Source organism: Gallinula chloropus, assembly GCF_964237585.1.
Source record: "Gallinula chloropus genome assembly, chromosome: 6".
Classification (NCBI taxonomy): Eukaryota; Metazoa; Chordata; class Aves; order Gruiformes; family Rallidae; genus Gallinula; species Gallinula chloropus.
Window position 1 is genome coordinate 19106036 of NC_140091.1, and position 17173 is coordinate 19123208.

General features: G+C 55.3%; 1 protein-coding gene across 1 annotated transcript in view; it reads right to left on the reverse strand.

Moving 5' to 3' along the window:
- The window catches only part of ASTN1 (astrotactin 1), a gene marked incomplete at both ends in the record, with an annotated part of 60592 nt that overhangs the window by 1564 nt on the left and 41855 nt on the right, over positions 1–17173 (reverse strand). The window contains 14 exons of the mRNA XM_084266127.1: positions 3740–3923; positions 4545–4645; positions 4760–4895; positions 5253–5404; positions 6033–6166; positions 6419–6687; positions 9218–9406; positions 9595–9699; positions 11720–11847; positions 12154–12348; positions 12534–12700; positions 13137–13287; positions 13661–13798; positions 14302–14376. Coding sequence (XP_084122253.1) covers positions 3740–3923; positions 4545–4645; positions 4760–4895; positions 5253–5404; positions 6033–6166; positions 6419–6687; positions 9218–9406; positions 9595–9699; positions 11720–11847; positions 12154–12348; positions 12534–12700; positions 13137–13287; positions 13661–13798; positions 14302–14376 — 2124 coding nt within the window. The remainder of the gene's footprint in view (positions 1–3739; positions 3924–4544; positions 4646–4759; positions 4896–5252; positions 5405–6032; positions 6167–6418; positions 6688–9217; positions 9407–9594; positions 9700–11719; positions 11848–12153; positions 12349–12533; positions 12701–13136; positions 13288–13660; positions 13799–14301; positions 14377–17173) is intronic.

Sequence of the window (17173 nt, forward strand, 5' to 3'; positions counted from 1 at the left end):
TAAACAGCCAAGGAAGCCAGGAGAGAAGCTTGGGTGTCAGAGGGAGAAGTCCAGGAGGAATCCATCCATCTTCAGCAGAAGACAGACACGCACAGCCCCAGGGCAACCCAGCCTCAGCATGGGCTTGTTGTGGTAGCAAGAAAGTGCTAAATTATCACCCCCTTGTGTTGGATGATAGATTGGAAGAGTGCAGAGGATCCTGGCCAAATATGACCTCAGTTGTGTTATCCTCTTTTCACGTTTTTCCTCTTAAAGTTGTGTTTCTAATGCTTTCATCGAGGAAACCAATTTGTTCAGATAAAATACGTTATGGTTGGTTTTAAACTGGTCCAGCACTGCAGGTGATCTCCAGGGAATCTGGCGAACGTAGAGGTAACGGATTCGAATGAAGCATCATGCAGGTGAGCATCACACATGCCTGGAAACCCAGGCAAAAGTGTCTCAGGAGCTGGATAGGTTTCCTACCCAGTTTCACGGTCAGTTTGTGGGTTGGTATAAGACAGCAAAGAGCAGACACACCCCCTCGGTAGCTGTAACTCAGCGCAGGAGCAGGCTGCAGAGGAATCGTGATGCTGGGGAAAATAAACCCCAAACTTCTTTGTCGTATCCTTGCTTGGATGAATAGGGGATGTGTGTGGAGCACACAGTTGTGCTGTGTCTGGTTTGGCAGCCAAAGGGTATGTATACCAACCATGAAGTGACATCCACAGTCCCTCCAGTCCTTCATTGAGGCCAGGTCCACCATGAGAGAGCTGCTTGGAGAGGAACGGGTTTCCCCCAGGCCTAGCCAAGAGCCAACCTTGGGTTTCTTGGAAAGAAAACCCTCAAGAGGTCCATCACAGTGCAGATGGTCACACATAGCTCACCCCTTGCTAGCCAGCTTCAGGTGGCTGCAGCTCAGAGGGGCCAGTCTGGAGCCAAGCTCTACAGCCACATGACACCTGCAGCCCTGGATCTCGTATCCAGTCCACAGTGGAGAGGTGCAGGTTCTCAGTGCAGTGCCGACCCTGCACATAGCCACCCAATCTGGTCAGATCTTCCAGCCATGGCAAGGTAGCCAACCTCTCCCTTGTTTTGGTCCCCACACCTAGACACCTAGGTGGGATGCCGAGATTGCTTCTCTTCCTCCAGCATCACAATACCCTAACAGGGACATCGGGTATGACACCACAGATTTTTGGCCCAAAGCTCAGATTTCACCAGGCTTTGCCTTAAACCCCACTTTCACTTGTAGAAAATTACCTTTCCCCCCCGTTTCTTGTCCTTTGGCAAAGTTGGGGGCTCTCTTCTCAGACCGGGAGGGAGCAGATGGCTTCCATAACCCCAGATGAGTTATCTGCATGCTTCCTTTGGTCCAGCTGCCAGCGTGGCCAGCATAGGAGGAGAGCGCATCCTGAGCGAGCAGAACCAGAAGGCGGCATGGCCGCATGGATGAGGAGGAGGAGGGACACAGTAGAGTCAGTCATGTGGGTCCACATCCAGGACTTCAAAGGAGCATCAGCAACAGTCAAACAAACACTCTGTCTGCTGGCTAAATAATGTCATCTGCAAGCAATTTGTCCTGTCACCACCAGTCTGGATGCGTCGCCCTCACAGACGATCAAACAGGAGGTTTGCTTTCCAAGATTTGTCATCACCAGAACCCACTGCAGCTGCCTAAATGTCTCTTTCCAAGTAGTGCGAGCTGCAAACACTTCATCAGCAGCTTGCATCATCCCATCCTAAGCGCTCCAGAATTTCCAGAGGGTGGAATTAACCCTCTGGATTTTAGATTCACAAAGCCAACGGTAACATTTGGCCAATTCAGTGGCATTTCTGGGCCACTCTGTGCCAATGCACCTCTGCCTTGTGGGGCTCGAGGAGGCAGCTTCCACCCCATGTTCTGGCTGGTCTTTGATCTCCTCACTGAGGCAGTGAGCACCGCTCAGCCTCAGCGATGGCAGTGGCTGCGTGACGACTCCAGTCGGTCACGTAGGGAATTTTATGTAGTCCTCACGCAAACAGATGTCAGATGGTCTGCGCAAACCGGGGCTGGATTTCACATCTGGAAATTGAGACAGAGCGGCATCGCCACAGCTGGGCTCAAGACAAAGGTGAGACTTAAGTCCAAGCCTGCTGATCCCACTCGGTGTCATGGGAAAGAAGCAACCCAGGGCAGAGGAGGTGGTGGGAGCTCCAGTCTTAATTCCATGCGCTGGGATGATGCTGCCACTGAGCTTTGGGGCTCTGCCTCCAAGAGTTCAAATTTCTCAGGGCATAAACGGGAAAAGGGGAAAGAGGAGAGAGCCCAGCTCTGCCCCAGGGAGAGGAGGATCTCTTGGGAGTTCCCCCCCAAAAGCTGAACTAGGAGACATGCCTAAGACACTACGTGCAAGACCACCACCAGTTATTGGCTGAGTCTTTCTGACCCTCCAGCAGAAGTTCGGAGGACAGAGAAGGTCCGTGGGATCTCCAGTCCTCTGCTAGAAATCCACAAGCAATCACCAGGAGAAGTGGGGCTGGAAGACACACAGCAGTGAGACCAGTGAGAGGTGGAGGCCATGCCTTGCATAGAAAGGTCCTGTTGCTGACGTACATTTGAAGTAATCCTGATTTTCGGATGGGCTCAAGGCTCCAGTTCTTTGGAGGCCAGATGCTAAGAACACTGCTGCAGCCCACACAATCTCCCAGCCCAGCTTGCTAAACTGGCTGGAAACATCCACATTACTGGGAAACCATGCAGACGAAAGCAGATGTCAAAGGACACAGGGAGAAGGGAACACGTGTCTGTCTTTGCAAGCCTGGGCCACAAGGCATCCCAACCCCAGGCAGCTGGAGGGGCTGCAGAGACCTGGAGGAGCCACAGAGACCTGGAGGAACCCAAGGAGAGGAAGGACATGGTCCTCACTTAAAGGGCTGTTTCAGGAAGGGAAGGGCCCAGGGCAACCTCCTCAAAACGTGCCTTGGCAGCTCAGCAGTGCCCAGACACCAAAACCACTCCCCACAACCACAGACATAGATCAAAAGGGAGGGGGCACCAGTGCAATTCAGACCCAAGGTCAATCAACGGCCTGCTTTGGATCACAAGTGACAGTGAGTTCAACACAAAGAGATGCATTCAACTCAAGCCAAAGCCCACGAAAAGGGGGGAACCCAAGTCTGGCCTTGGCATGGCTCAGCGCATCTATGTGTGCTTGCATGCACTTCATCCAGCAGCTTCCACAACCAAGCTCTTCCATATCACCTTCTCTAGCAGCCTTGAAGCTGCAACAACCTCCTGGCGCTGCCTTTCCTGCATCAATGCCTGGGTTCCTTCTCTACCAACACACTCCGACCACACTCCCTCCCTTCTTCACATGCAACCTCCATTCCTCAAAGGTGCACTATTTTTCCAAGACCTTCTGCCTTCTTGCCTGCAGCAGCAGCTACTCAGGGGAAAAGCGAATCCGTTCCCACCCTGCGTGGAATGAAGTGACTAGGCAAAACTCCAGAGACACTATAGACCTGGTGGAACAGACAAGGATGATGGGCTGGCAGTGGTATACCACCTTCCACCTTGGCCTGTGTTTATGGTCCTTCAAGGGAGATGGCGGGACCTCAAATCCAGGAAAATAGGCACCCTGCTATGAGTCTCTAAGCTCTATCAACAAATTCATGAGATCTGTCAGAAAGCCACCTTCCTGGTAACCAACATTTATGAGGGACAGGCATTGTTGGTGGGCAGGTCTGCCCGTTTCCTCAACCCAGCTCCCAAGCCTACCTGGGCCCCAGCTCGTCTTCACAGCGCCAAGTGAACTCCCCAAAGCTCTCGTAGTGCTGGTTGTAGTGGTAAAGGACTCGGTGCAGGCTGGGGGAACCCAGGTCCAGCAGAGTGTTGTAAGCCGTTTGCTGCTCCTTTCCGCTGGTGTAGCCATTGAAGAGGTTGTAGATCTTGTCTGCTATTTCTGGGCAGAAGGACAGGGGTTATTCGGTGAGGTGCAAGGAAAAGCATGAACAAAGCCACCCCCAGGCTAAAGCTCAGCTCTAGCGAAGCCAAGACCAGAGCCAAGACTTGTCCCCTGAGTTACGATTTACATCCTATCAAGACAAAGTCCCAATGGAGAAGGAACAGATGGCACTCCCCAGACTCAGTCCAAATTAGGTTCAGGGAGTTTGGTCCAGTTAGGAAAAGAAACAGGCGGCGTCATCGTGCACTGTCAGTGAAATACCATTTATGTATGAGAAGGGACCCAACTGGGGTTTCTTGAGCACAGACATCACCTATGCCAGCAGTGGCTTTCTGGGCAAGACAGGCAGGTCTTGATGGCTATTTTGGTATGTCTTGAGTGCTTGTCTCTTCACCCATCCTCTCACCAGCAGAGTGCCTCTGCATAGTTTGTGGAGAGGATATGTGCCTCCTGCCACCGTCCACACTAATCCTCAAAACTGTGTAGCAGCACCTGAGCTACCAAGAGTGAAGGAGATGTTAAAGCCAGGGCATGAGATGTGTGTGGGGACATGCTGGAAGGGGGACCTCTCCATTGCTGGTCCCAGGCATCACAGGCCAGCAGCTCCCTCCATCTCACCTTGAGCTTTCACATCATCTACCACAGGGCAGGGGGTCTTGACCGTCACATCACTGGACCTGGAGCGTCTTCCTGTGTTATCGACTCCCCAGAGTGTGAACCTGGCCAAGAAGGGAAAGAGTGAAGCTCTGGACTCCCAAGCCCCCCCAGGCAAACCCAGGAGCACCATGCTGAGGTGGCAATGCCAGAGGCAGGGCACCAGGGAGGTGACTCACATGTAGGTGGTATCAGGCTCCAAGCAGCGAACGATGAGGGAGATGGTGGAGGAGAGCCTGTCCGGCACTTGGGCGGGCATGGCACAGGGTGACTTGGCTCCAGAGATGATGTCATCCACGAAGCTCAGCACCGTCTCTAGGGAGAGAGGGGAGGATGTACCACGGACAATGACACAGGTGTGCCTGGGGCTGTGAGAGCTGCTGTGGGCCATGCCTGCTACCACGCTGCCTGGGGCCCAGTGGGACCAGGACTCATTCATGCATGAGGTTGGTACCGAGATGGACTCATTGATTTTCCATCAAGGCTCATCACCATGGCATGGAGCCACCACTTTTGCGTCATGGCAGGCAGGGGAGGGGCTGTTTTCTCTTCCACAGGACAAGGGGTATATTGCAGCATCATCTTGCACAGAGGTTCACAGAGGCTCTCCTCTAACACCTCCATCCCACTGCCTCCCTGACCCCAGAGAGAACCGATTGAGTCCCCACTCACCAGTCTCCACTTTGGAGTGGTCCATCCTGTCAGTGACTTTCTCTTGACGGAGGAGGTAGTCGACGATCTGCACCCCGATGGGGGGCTCCGAGTGCCCCCACTCCAGCACCACCAGCGTGCTGCTGGGTTCATGAACCGTGGAGAGTCGCAGGCTGAAGGGGGACAATGTCAACCAGTCAGCACCTCAGGAAGGCAAGGTCCACCAGCCACCCCCATTGCTGGCCCTCACCCATGTCTATCATCACCTTTGCTGCTCCTCTGTGCCATAAAAAGGCAGGAACACCACACAGCTGGGGCATGCAGTGTGTAAGAGATGCTGAGGGCATCCTCTCTAGCCAGCCCCCACAGCTGGTGTGAAAGGCAGCACAAGGGTCACGTGCAGATGCCCCAAAAATGAGATGCTTTCTGTAAGGTGGCACGTGGGGACAGCTCTTGCATTACTCCCTCACAGCCTAAGGGCTTCAAAGCCATTAACCCATGGAAGAAAGCCATCTTAGGACAGAAGCATCTTCCTCTTTCCTACTCCTCCTGGGTCTGTGCATGCTGGTCCAAAGAGATCCTTCCATGGGGTTTCTCTACCAGGATGGATTCCAAAAACCAGTCCTAAATCCTCAGAGAAATTTAGAAAAGGCACCGGATCTCTGCACCCTCAGCCTGATTTCCAGGTTCCCCATCCACTTGCAAACCTGCTCCTCCAAGCCACCCAGCCCCACCACCTCGTGCCACCACGCTGTTGGCCATCGCTGCCTCCTCTCAGGCTGGGCATGCGTGGAGACCTACATGGGGTGCGGGAGAGGTGCACAGGTGGGCAGCCCATCAGCTCCGAAGGCACTCGAGTCGCAGCGGCACCAGTCCTCGATGACATCCCCGCTGCCCGAGCACCACAGCGAGCTCATGGTAGCCTCCTGCAAGAGCTGGGAGAAAGGAGAAGGGCATGAACACGGGGCAGGTGAGCACCCATCCCACCACCACTTGAGCCAGTGCTCATGCACTCCTCAGTGGGTGCAACCAAAGCAGCTCAGTGCAGTCCATCACCCAGGGCAGCAGTGTCAGCCAACACACAAACACTGCCATGGCTTGACATGATGCTACCAGGGCAGAGACCACCCTGATGCCATCCTGCCACCCCCATGTCCACCCCACACTCCCAGCCAGCGGCTCCTCACCCGTTGGGTCTGGTTGTTGGTGACCAGCTCGTAGATGGGGGCTGCTTTGGTGACCTCCAACAGGATGGGCTCGGCTGGTGTGTCAGGACCGGAAGTGACATGGCAGAGAGGGCAGGAGGAGGGACAGTGCCCACGGCTCTGGCACTCCATCCGCACGCCAGCTGCCATGCGCTTGGTGCCCGACTCAGAGAGGCTGGCGATGTACTCGGGGAAGGTAAGGACTTTGGGGTCCCGTTCACGCTCCTCTGACTCATCTGAGGGAGAGTTACCTGGGGAAGGGGAAAAAGAGGGGCACCAGGGTGGGTTCCGAGCCGTTGATAAGGAGGTGCAAGGGGGACAGAATCGCCCAGAAGACTCCCCCCTACACCCTCAGGAGCTCCCCGCTTGCTCTGCAGTGATGAAATGCCTGGTGGTCTTGAAAGCAGGAATCAGAACTGGAAATTCCACCCTGACCTCTGTCATCGCAGGTCTTTGTGTCTCCCATGCCTCAGTTTCCCCATCCCTATGCCTGGCACTGGGATGGGCCACCCTTTCAGCAGGTCCCCACGAGAGGGAGCCTCTTTCTTGCAACTGAAGGCTCTTGAAGGACCTACTTAGGCATCCCCACCCGCTGCTGATGCTCCCTCCGAAGTCCCCTGCCAAACCACTCCACTGCAGAAGCCCTCCTTGGCCCAGCAGCTGACTTCTTCACTCGACTCCCACGGTTCCCTGGGACCCTGGTTGAAGTCAATGTGACAGAACGTGGTGGTGATCAGTAAGGTTGACTGTCACACCAGGGTGCACAGGAATGATGCTGACTCGGTGTCATCACGTCCATCCGTGTCCTGCTCCCTGCCAGATCTACAGCCAGCAGCACCAAAGAGCTTATAATGAGCCAGAAGGACTTCTCAGAGACCTCCCCCCTCATGCAGCCAGACTGTGCTGAGGCTGAGGCTTGGCTACCCTCTGCACATGGGGTGGGATATCTGCGGGTCCTACCCTGCCAACCCTCAGGCAAACCTGCAACCCAGCAGGCTGAGAAGAAAGACTGGCAGCCAGCATGCGTCGCCACAGGCTGTCCTGTCCCCAGCTCTGCACAAAGGTGCCTGACACTGGGTGCCACCACATCCCCATGTCACCTAGACCCCATCCTAGGTGGGCTTTTCTCCAATAGCAGGCAATACTTGGATGCAAAAGGGGAAGCACTCAAGAAGGCAGGATCAGGCCCTTACTGCTGTGCCCTGGCTAGCATCACCCCATGGCTACAAGCCTTTGCCATGCAGGGAAATGGCGCTTTTCACCCAAAAGCCCTACCAAAGGATGCCTCTGGCTCTGTCCCTGAGACTCCCACAAAGAAAACAAGGCTGTTAAACAAAACCTGGGATAGAAGAGCATTGCTCTGCTCCCCCAGCAAGCTGCAAGCGGAGCGCTTTTTGGGCTGGCTGTGAATTGCAGCTTAGCAGGCACCAAGGGAAAGCAGAGGAGCCAGAGGACTGACTATTTGTCTCGTGCAATTTCCCGATCAATATCCAGCTCCTGACATTTGCAAACACAAAAAAAGCAAAGGAGGGGAAGTGGCAGGTGCCAGAGCGAAACCGAAATGTGATATTGTGGGTGGGAAGAGACTGCCAGACCTGAAAAGCCTCCAAGCAGGAAAATCAAAGAGGAGGAAATTGCAGGAGGGGAAGGGAAGGAGGGGGGAGAAAGAAAAAGTACTCGCAATCAAAAGATGCTACAGCTGGAGACAGCCTACAGCACAACAGCCACAGGGTCTGTACTCTTGCAGGTGGGCTTGGGAAGAAGTCCAGGCTCAGGAGGTCTGAGCCTGCAGGATCCAGACTCGGACTCAGGAAGAAGCATTACCCGCAGAAGAGCCCTGGAGAAAAAACAAACACCTCCGCAGCTGGGGCACAGCAAGAGCAGAACTTCGGGCAGGTGCCAGTACTGACAATTATGAAGCTTCAAGATGGAAACCACGTGGTGGTCACAGTGCCTGTGAGCTCCAAGTCCATCCTGCCTTCACCCCGGAGCTGCTGGGAAGGGGACAGCAAGCCACCATCACTTCAAAAGCAGCAGCTCTGCACGGCATCTCCTGTGTCCAGGCTTGCGAGCTGCCTCTTAGTTGCCACTCAAACCTGTGAGCTGCAAACCCCATCCCCAGCACAGGCGGGAAAAGGCCTGCAGGCAGCTTGGCAAAGGTCAGCACAGGAGATGCTGTGGTCCCAGTAACAGCCGGCCGGTGTCAGGCCACCTCTGCTTTTGGAAACTCCGCATCCACACATCCGCATCGCCTCCCTGCAAACCCCCTCACACTGAGGACGTGTGACACCTCGCTACAGCCAGAGCACGGGAGGCGATGCAGCAGTGCCCTCTGCACCATGGTGAACCTTCCAGTTTCAGAACTGGTTTCCACTCGTGAAAAACCCAGCGCTGACAACCCGGGAGAAGAAAATATGTTAGAAGGAGAAAAGTCTGGCCAGGGGATGCAAGTGGAAGGGAGCAGATACGGTGGAGACAAAAGGAGAGAAGGAACGAGATTAAAGAGAAATAACAGTGAAGTCCAGAATCAAGCAGGGCGGCTTGGTGGGATTAGCGCATCTGTCTTTCATCTCCCTGGGGATGTGGGTATTCATCCCTCCCTTTCTGGCCCGGGCTGTCGCCTGCTGCAGTCTGCAGGAGTCCTTCAGCCAGCTTCAAAGGGTGCAAGAGAGAGGGGATGAAGTGAGACACAGTCCTGACGTGGGCTGGGCATCCCCCCTGCTATGCTGAAAGCTTGCCGCTCCTATGGGGAGCCTTCCTGGGGATGAGCAGGGCTCCTACCTTTGCTGATGTCCTCATACTCCAGCCAGAGCTGCCGCTGAACCTGCCTGTTGGGATACCAGATGGAGCAGGACTCCTCGAAGCCATACACTGCCTCCTGGATATAGTGGTTGCCAAACTGGTCCAGCAGTGCCACGAAATCTCCACGGGAGGTGGCCCCATCTAGGGAGTGGAGTGCATTGCTGAAGGCTGGGGAGGAGATGAAGGAGATGTTCAGATCCCAGAAGTCCCCCAATCCTTGCTGCCTTCCCATATGCATGTGATGGGCAACCAACCTCTGAGCCCATCACCCGTTAGTAGAAGGCTGTAGGTCCTCTCAACCCCACCTTTTTCCCTTCTTCCCCTTCCTCCTTCTCCCCCCAGCCCTGCATGCTTACACTGGGAGATGGTCAACTGGTTGAGCCGGACATGGTACATGACAGACTGCACCTTCCAGTGCTGCAGGAGGGGGTACCCGGACACCTCACTGAAGTTCACCATCCCTATGGGAGAAAGGACATGGGGGGTCAATGCCGCTATCCAGGGACACCATGCCATGGGGACACTGGGGTGTCCACAGCCCTTCGTGCAGTGCCTGGGGCAAAGCAGCCAGTGGGGTGGGAAGAGGCCGGAGGTGGGACTGTGCACACACCATGTCCCCCTGGGGAGGAGGCGAGGCATTTGGAGCTGAGGGTCAGCTGCTCCCCGGCAATTAAAATCATGGCTTTGAAGGAAAACATGCGGGATCATTTCATCCTGCTGTCCGGGGCTCCGCATCAGAAGATAATGAGCCTCCTCCTGCATGTCCTCCTGCTTCCTTCCCAGCGCCAGCTCCCAAGATATGCCCAGGTATGCTAATTATTTCACTAATGAGAGCTGAGCTTTTTAATGAGCTGTCACCATCACACCACGTGTGCCGGGGTGCAGCCAACAGATAGACCCTGGGGTCCCTTCCAGCAAGCAGGACACACACGTGTGTGGGAGAAACCACACGCTGGCTGATGCTCCCTTGGGACATTATGACAAAGCTGGAGCTAGGCATGACCTGGGGCTTCTCCTTCTTCAGGAAAAGACATCCCGTTCTTCAGCCATTTAACTGTGTTACGGGAGCCAGAAATTCAAAGAGACCAAGGGCTGGGTGGCCGCTTCGTCCTGCACAAGGCATAAGCCAAGACACATGCGAGCTCACAGATGCACAGAGAGGCCACCAAGCCATGACAAAGTCAATTGAACAGTGCTCATATCTTGGGTTTGGGTGACCGGGACATCCCGTGGCGTGGAGCAGCAGGATGCTGGGACATGGCCACCTCCCCGCTTTGCATCTCCTCTGCCACACAGCCAACACAGCCCAACTGCACTCAGCAGCCCAGCAGCAAGCTCTGCTGCTAAACTGCCATGCAGCAGGAGTTCAGGAGGATGACAACAGGCATCCCCACTCTGTAACAAGAACTGAAGGCGGCGGATAAGGCAGACAAGACCCTTTGCCTTGCAGTGCCTCTCCCCTCGGTGCTGGCTGCTACCAACAACTTCAAAGCTTTGCTCTTCCCTGCCAAGTGTTTACGCAGGAGCAGCCCTTCCTCACTCAGTAGCTCTGCCTCTTGTGTCTTCACAGCGATATCCAGACCTGCTCACTGACAAGCTGAGAAGATTTTACCACTTTACCTTTTTTTTGAAAAAAAAAAAAAAAAAATTATTTCTTTCCTCAGCCATGAAGAGCCAGAGGAGCCGCAGGAAACGAACAGGATCATTTACCAGCTTCTGCCTCCCCAGCATAATGGCTGGTGGAGGAGTCTTAAGTCCCACTGACTGTGCCATGATGCTGAGCCTGTGGTGGAAGCGCTTTCTTTACATCCACACAGCCATACCAAAGGACAGCAGAGCCCCATGGGGATGTCCTCAGCACCTCCAGGCAAGGCTGAGCATTCCATGGCCACAGGGCTTGTCAGCTGACACAGGTCTCTTGGGAGAGCTCAGCTTGGGATGCGTGCTGTCAGGGCAACCAGCACCCACCGGACCCTGGGTGCTGCCCACAGGTGCTCCCCAAACCCTCCTTGGGTGCTCTGCCAGATGAAGCAAATACAGAAGGTCTCATCTAACACCACCCTGCAGACACCTGCCAAAACATGGGACTATCCACATCCCTCAGCAGCTGTCCAGCATCCTCAGTCGCTTCAGCCAACAGCCACAAGCACCAAGGAAAGAAAGGCTATTTAGGGGTGCTGGAGCTTGATGGAAGAAAGGTAAATCCTTGAAGGTTGCCTATGAACCCAATGTAACCTGCTTTCTCATGGCCCACGGTGCCTGCCAGACAAACTGAAGCACCTTGAGCTTTTACACCACACTATTAATTTATGACCTCTCCCTCTCCTTCATTTTTAATGCCTTCCTATTAGTGCTGTGGCTGCTGCAGGTGAGTGTGGGATGCTCAAGCCCGGTTAGATATATCCCACAGTGCATCTATCCCCTGGAATGGGTAATGCTGAAGCCATGTGTCCGGCCATGTGTCCAGCCAGGGTCACTCACCAGTGAGGAACTCGGGGTCGGGTGTGGGGTCGGAAAGCTCCTCTTGGCATTGGTTCTCCAGAGGCACTGTGGCCACCACCAGTCCATCCGGCAGCTGCTGCTCCAGGCCCCGGGCAAAGTTGTTCTGCCTGGAAGTTAATTGCAGAGAGGAGAGCAGGGACGGAGCACAGGGGAACTGCCTGGGATCATCCCCACCAGCCGCAGACCTGTTGCACCAAGCCTTTCCTTTGGGCACAGGTTACAACAGGTTACTAGACGGAAAGCCTCAGATGCACCCTCCCCACCAGCCCCTCTATCCTCTGCAAAGCTCGGCTAGATGTGGATAGACTAGGCAGGCTGCTAAGGTCCACCCCCAGGCTGCTTCCCATGGAGAGATCATCCTTCTTGGAGAGGTCTGACCCTGCTGGGGTCAGCTGTCCACGTGCCCAGCTCACCTGAATGTGCCTTTGAGCACCTGCCCCATGGCCACCTCCTTGGAGTGGTTGTTGTAGCCATAGAAGATCTCCCCAAAGAGCGTCTGGTTCATGGGCAGCTCACGGGGCTCACCACAATCCCCGGCCTCGGGACATGACTCTGAGATGAGCTGGCACGACCGCCCATCTGTGCCCAGCTTGTAGTCCTCAATGCACCTGGGAAGCCAGCACAGGGTCCACCATCAGATGCAGTCCCCATCAATGGGGACTAGGACCACACGTCATCCCAGCAGGGACACTGGAAACAGAGGAGACCCTTCCAACCCTAGGAGCTGAGGGTGGCATCGGCACAGGTACAGCCGAACCTGTCCCTGTGAGCAGGCAGGTTGTGGGACACTCACCCACAGAACATGAGGATGTTGTAGAGCAGGGGCTCCTCGGGCAAGGGAACCATCTGCTGCAGGCACAGCTGCTCACAGCCCCCATTGAAGCCATCGGAGCAGTCCACACCGATGTGACGGTCGTAGCAGCCTGTGCCATCCTTCATGGGGCTCAGGCCTGTGGGGCACTGGTGGGGGAAAAGCAAGAGGTGAAGCCCCCTCGAGGAAGAAATCTGGCCTGAAGGGAGAGGGGAGGGCTCCAGCACTACTCTCCACTGGAAATGCCAGCCTGAGCAGTGCTTGGGAACACCGTTTTCCTGCCACCCCCAGCAAAGCCACCATGGCAGTGACAGGGGACACAAGCGAGTGACATGGGACCTCCCAGTAGGAAACAGTGAGCAGAGGGGCTCTTGCTTCCTTGTGGCTGCATGCAGCAAGGGCAGGGATGGAGGAGATGCCAGCCCGAAAACATCTCTTCCCACTGCAAAACTAGCCCCAAAATATCCATCCCAAGGCAATTGGAAGGGAGGAAGGATGCAGCCACTCCTCTTCCACCCTCCCACCCCTTGGTCACACTGGAGATTTCTTGGTCCCTGGGGAGGGAGGGAGGGCGTAGTCACTCACTACGCAGCCCGTCGAGTCCAGCTTGCGGTCCGAGATGCAGCGGAAGTTCTTGCTGCAGCCCCCGTTGTCCCGGGAGCAGTCACGGACGGGGCCGAAGGAGTCAAGGAGGACCTCCAGGCTGTCGAAGGAGGAGGATGTCATCAGCTCTTCCCTGTGAGGAGGAGGAAGTGTGTCACTGCTCTGCTGAGATGGCAAGAACTGGGCCGGGAGGGGTGAGTGGAAGGGGTAGGGGGGGGTGTGTGTGCAATGTGCTGAGGGATGGGAACTGGACAGCAGCCAAGCTTTTAGAGGGATGTAGGAGCTGCTGGCAGGATGAGAGCTACTTCCCAAGGCTCAGCTTTGCAGGTGCTGAGGAGGAGCAGGTTAATGGACATACGAACTTCCACCTCCAAAATACGGGACTGGGGTCTTAGCCCTCATTAACCCCCACGTACCTTGGGTTGGACCCTCGCTCCAGGGATGCACCAGCAGCACGTTTACCGAAATGCCTCCTGAAGGCCATTGCCCTGCGGTGATGCACCTACCTGACCTCCACCGCATCCTCCATCACCGTCATGTCAGTCTTGCACTTGGCCGAGGGGTTGATGGCCAGCTCGGCCGGCGGAATGACGAAGCTCTTGCTCAGCGGCAGCCACATGCCTTCCCCCAGCGTGTAGGTGAACCTGCCAGGGAGAGTGGCAAAGCATGGAGGGCAGCGCTGAGCCCGGGGGGCTGCCTCTACCCAACACAGAGCACTTGAACCTCTGCCCCTGACTGGCACCAGCCCAAGCAAAGGCAGATGGGCAGGGTAAAGTGGGGTGCGTCCTCTGGATGCCTCCAAATAACCCCCCAAAAAGCAGAGAGAGAGAGCGAGAGAGGGGAAAGGAAGAGGGGAAAGGAAGAGGGGAAAGGAAGAGAGGAAGAAAGGAGGAAGGAAGGAGCACTTCTCTTTTCAGTAGCAATCCTCCTTTAGAGCCTAAACCTTGCTCTCACCACAGATGCAGAGGAACAGGTTGCTGTGCATCCAGCATCCCACATGGTAGCTGCGGTGGGACCTTTCCAGCCATGCTCACATGTCCCCAGGAGGTGGCACAGGACTGCTGCGCTGAGCCCTGCCAGCCCGTATTGCTCTGAGTTGTGTTTTTGAGCCCCAAAACGCACTGATCAGGGTGCCTTTACCCCTTACCGAAAAATCTTGTCGGATGGCTGCTCGCCCAGCACCAAGTCGAAGCCACGCTGGAAAATAGTGTATGGCCAAGGCCTGGAAGAGAAACCCAGAAACTCAGTAGAATCACACTGGTATCACACCCCCCACCACCCCAAACGCTTTCCCCACTTAGCCCCCTGCACGTGTGCATGAGGGTGCTGGGATGAGCCAGCTCAAAGCAAGCCAGGTGAGGTGATGACCCACATCCACGATCTGAATTGTGGGGTTCCTTCAACACCAGATTCCCCACCCACCAATTGCTCAGTAGCATATCACATACTTCATTTGGGGGTTTGGCATGCTCCTGTCCCCGTCGCCCACCCACAAGCTTCACACACACATCCACACACCCGGGTACCAACTACCTGGCTCCCATTTTAGGGATATGCACCACAGCCATCAAACAGCAAAACCCCCTCCCCCCTACCCAAGACACAAACCAAAGAGCAGACAGACTCTCTCTGTGAGGCTCTTGCAAGGGAGCAGGTCATGTCCAGAGCAGCAGCTTCACCACCTGCCCTGTTCCCCTTGGGCTTCATTGTTTCAGGAGGGAAAGTGAAGAAGGCTTAGCCCCCACTGGGCTTTGCCAAGGAGTCTGAAAGACAAGCTGGAAGCCTGGAGCCAAGCTGACAGCCCCATCTCCTCCATCCCTGTTGCCCTAGATAGAAGAGGGTAATGTGCAACCATGACTCAGTGGCAGTGTGCTTCGACGGGACCCTGCTCCCAAACCCTAAAGCTCCAAATCCCCTTTGCAAGAGATCAGAGCTGGGGAAAAGGAAGAGGCATATTTTTTGCACGCGCGTTCCGTTGCATCACTGCTGTTAAAATTCAGGCTGAGGGCATCGAGTGCCACCAATAAGCCCAAGGGATTTTCTCCAGAGACAATTACAGCTCTCCTGCGCAAGCACTTTAGTTTCTAATCCGAAGTTATTTCAGCAAGGACCAAAAAAAAAAAAAAGAAGAGAAGGAGGATTACAGCACAACGTCTCATTTCCTCACTGGGATACAATGCCACTTTCCTCCGTTGTCCGGTTGGCTGGGAACAGGGGATTACATTCAGCTGGCAGATCGGATTGCCCTGAATAAGGTCAGCTTCACCCAGAAAGCGATGCTCTTCCTCGCATCTCGCCCCACACCTTGAATGCTTCCACGCCTCTGCCTTCTAGCGCTCCCAGCAAATGGGGTTTATTGTGGCTTCTCAGGAGAGTGCGTGTTTCCAGGTAGGGAACAAAAGTGGAGGTAAGGTGTTGTTCCTCATCGGCTCAGGTGGAAAAGTCATTGTGAGGAGCCACTGCTCTTGGCTTGTGGCCCTGGGGCAGGTGTGGCAGAAGTGCGGTGGCTGATGGACCTGCATGTCCTGATCGTGTGCATCGGGTAGCCCATGGATGCTGACACACAATCAGGACATGCAGCCAGAGGGTTTGGACCTCCCTATGAGATGGGAATCAGTCCCCAGGCCATGTTGTGTCCACCCAGAGTAGGTGTAACTTCCAACTGTGGGTAAAATTTGTGTGACGATGGCTCTGAGCTGGGGAAGAGGTTTCCATGCTCCAGGAAGGGCCTGTTGGGGCATCTCCCTAGCCTGCCCCACTTTGCCTCTACTCGAGGTCAAAGAAGGCCCCACCCAAAGGTAGGTTCAGCTTTTACCCACGTGCCTACATGGCAAGGGACAACCAACAGGCAGCTGCTGGGGACCACCACTATGTCTGCAAAGGAGGACACAGTGCCTTCTGCCAGGGAGCCCTGGAAGAGTCTCTGTACAAGACTTCCAACTCAACAAGGAGCACCAATCCATCCTCATCCCCAAAGAAGCTCTCCAAGAGCTCAGTGCCAACACTTTCTCCCACGGCGTTCCTGCTAACTGGTGCCTTCTGCTGCAGAGGATGGGGCGAGATCTCCTCCTGCAGGCACACCTCACCTCCTCCACTGCCACCTTGTGTCCCCTGCACCTCTGCTGCTGTTTGGGACCATCCCCCTCCGCACATGCCAGTGTCTGCCTTGATCACCACCTCCCTCCCTGCTTTCTAGGATCACCTAGTTGCTCTGCTTTTTGTTGCTCTTGGCGGGTATTTCGATTGCACGGCCTTCGGAGCTCACAAAGGAAAGTGGGACTGATCAGAGGCAGCTCTGCGCCTGATCAGGTTGGATTAAATGGGACAGAAATGACAGCTCTCAGCTCCCTGCAAGCCTTGGCATTCAGGGAACACCTGAAACCACAAAACAGGGGGTCACCAGGGAAGCTGAAGCCAGCACACTCCCCACACTCAGTCAGCAAGTTCCCACTGACAAGGCACTGGCAGCTCCTTCCAGCTGGCCCACCAGCAATGCTTTGCTGCAGATCGGCACTTGAGTGCTCCCAAACACCTGCTAAGCCCTCTCAGACCCAGTGACACTCTGGTGATGTGGGTGATGCTCTGACCCACCTCACCAGAACCTCCCCTGTCATGCTCGAATTGCAAACCCTGAGGGAATGTAGCCAATCTGACTCCCAGCCTGGAGAACTGTGCTCCTGCCAGTCCTCACTCCCTGCAGAGCTCTTCTAGACAAGACGGGTGGGATGAAGAATCAAAGCTCGGTGCCTGCAGGACATGGCCACGATGACAGTTTGAGAGGAGTAGGCAGGGAGGTCAGAGGGGCTGCAGGAGTGGGTCTTCACAAGAGTTGAGGCACATCAGTGTGCCACAGATGCCACTGCCAGAGAAGATGGTCGGCTGTAATGCACTGAAATAAGTGACATCACGTCTGCCCCGTTGTGTTCTGGGGGATTTTCACCCAGGCAGCAGCATGAGGATGGCCACACCACCATGCCTTCAAAGCACCAGCTCCAGGTGCATCCTGAGAGGGAGAAACA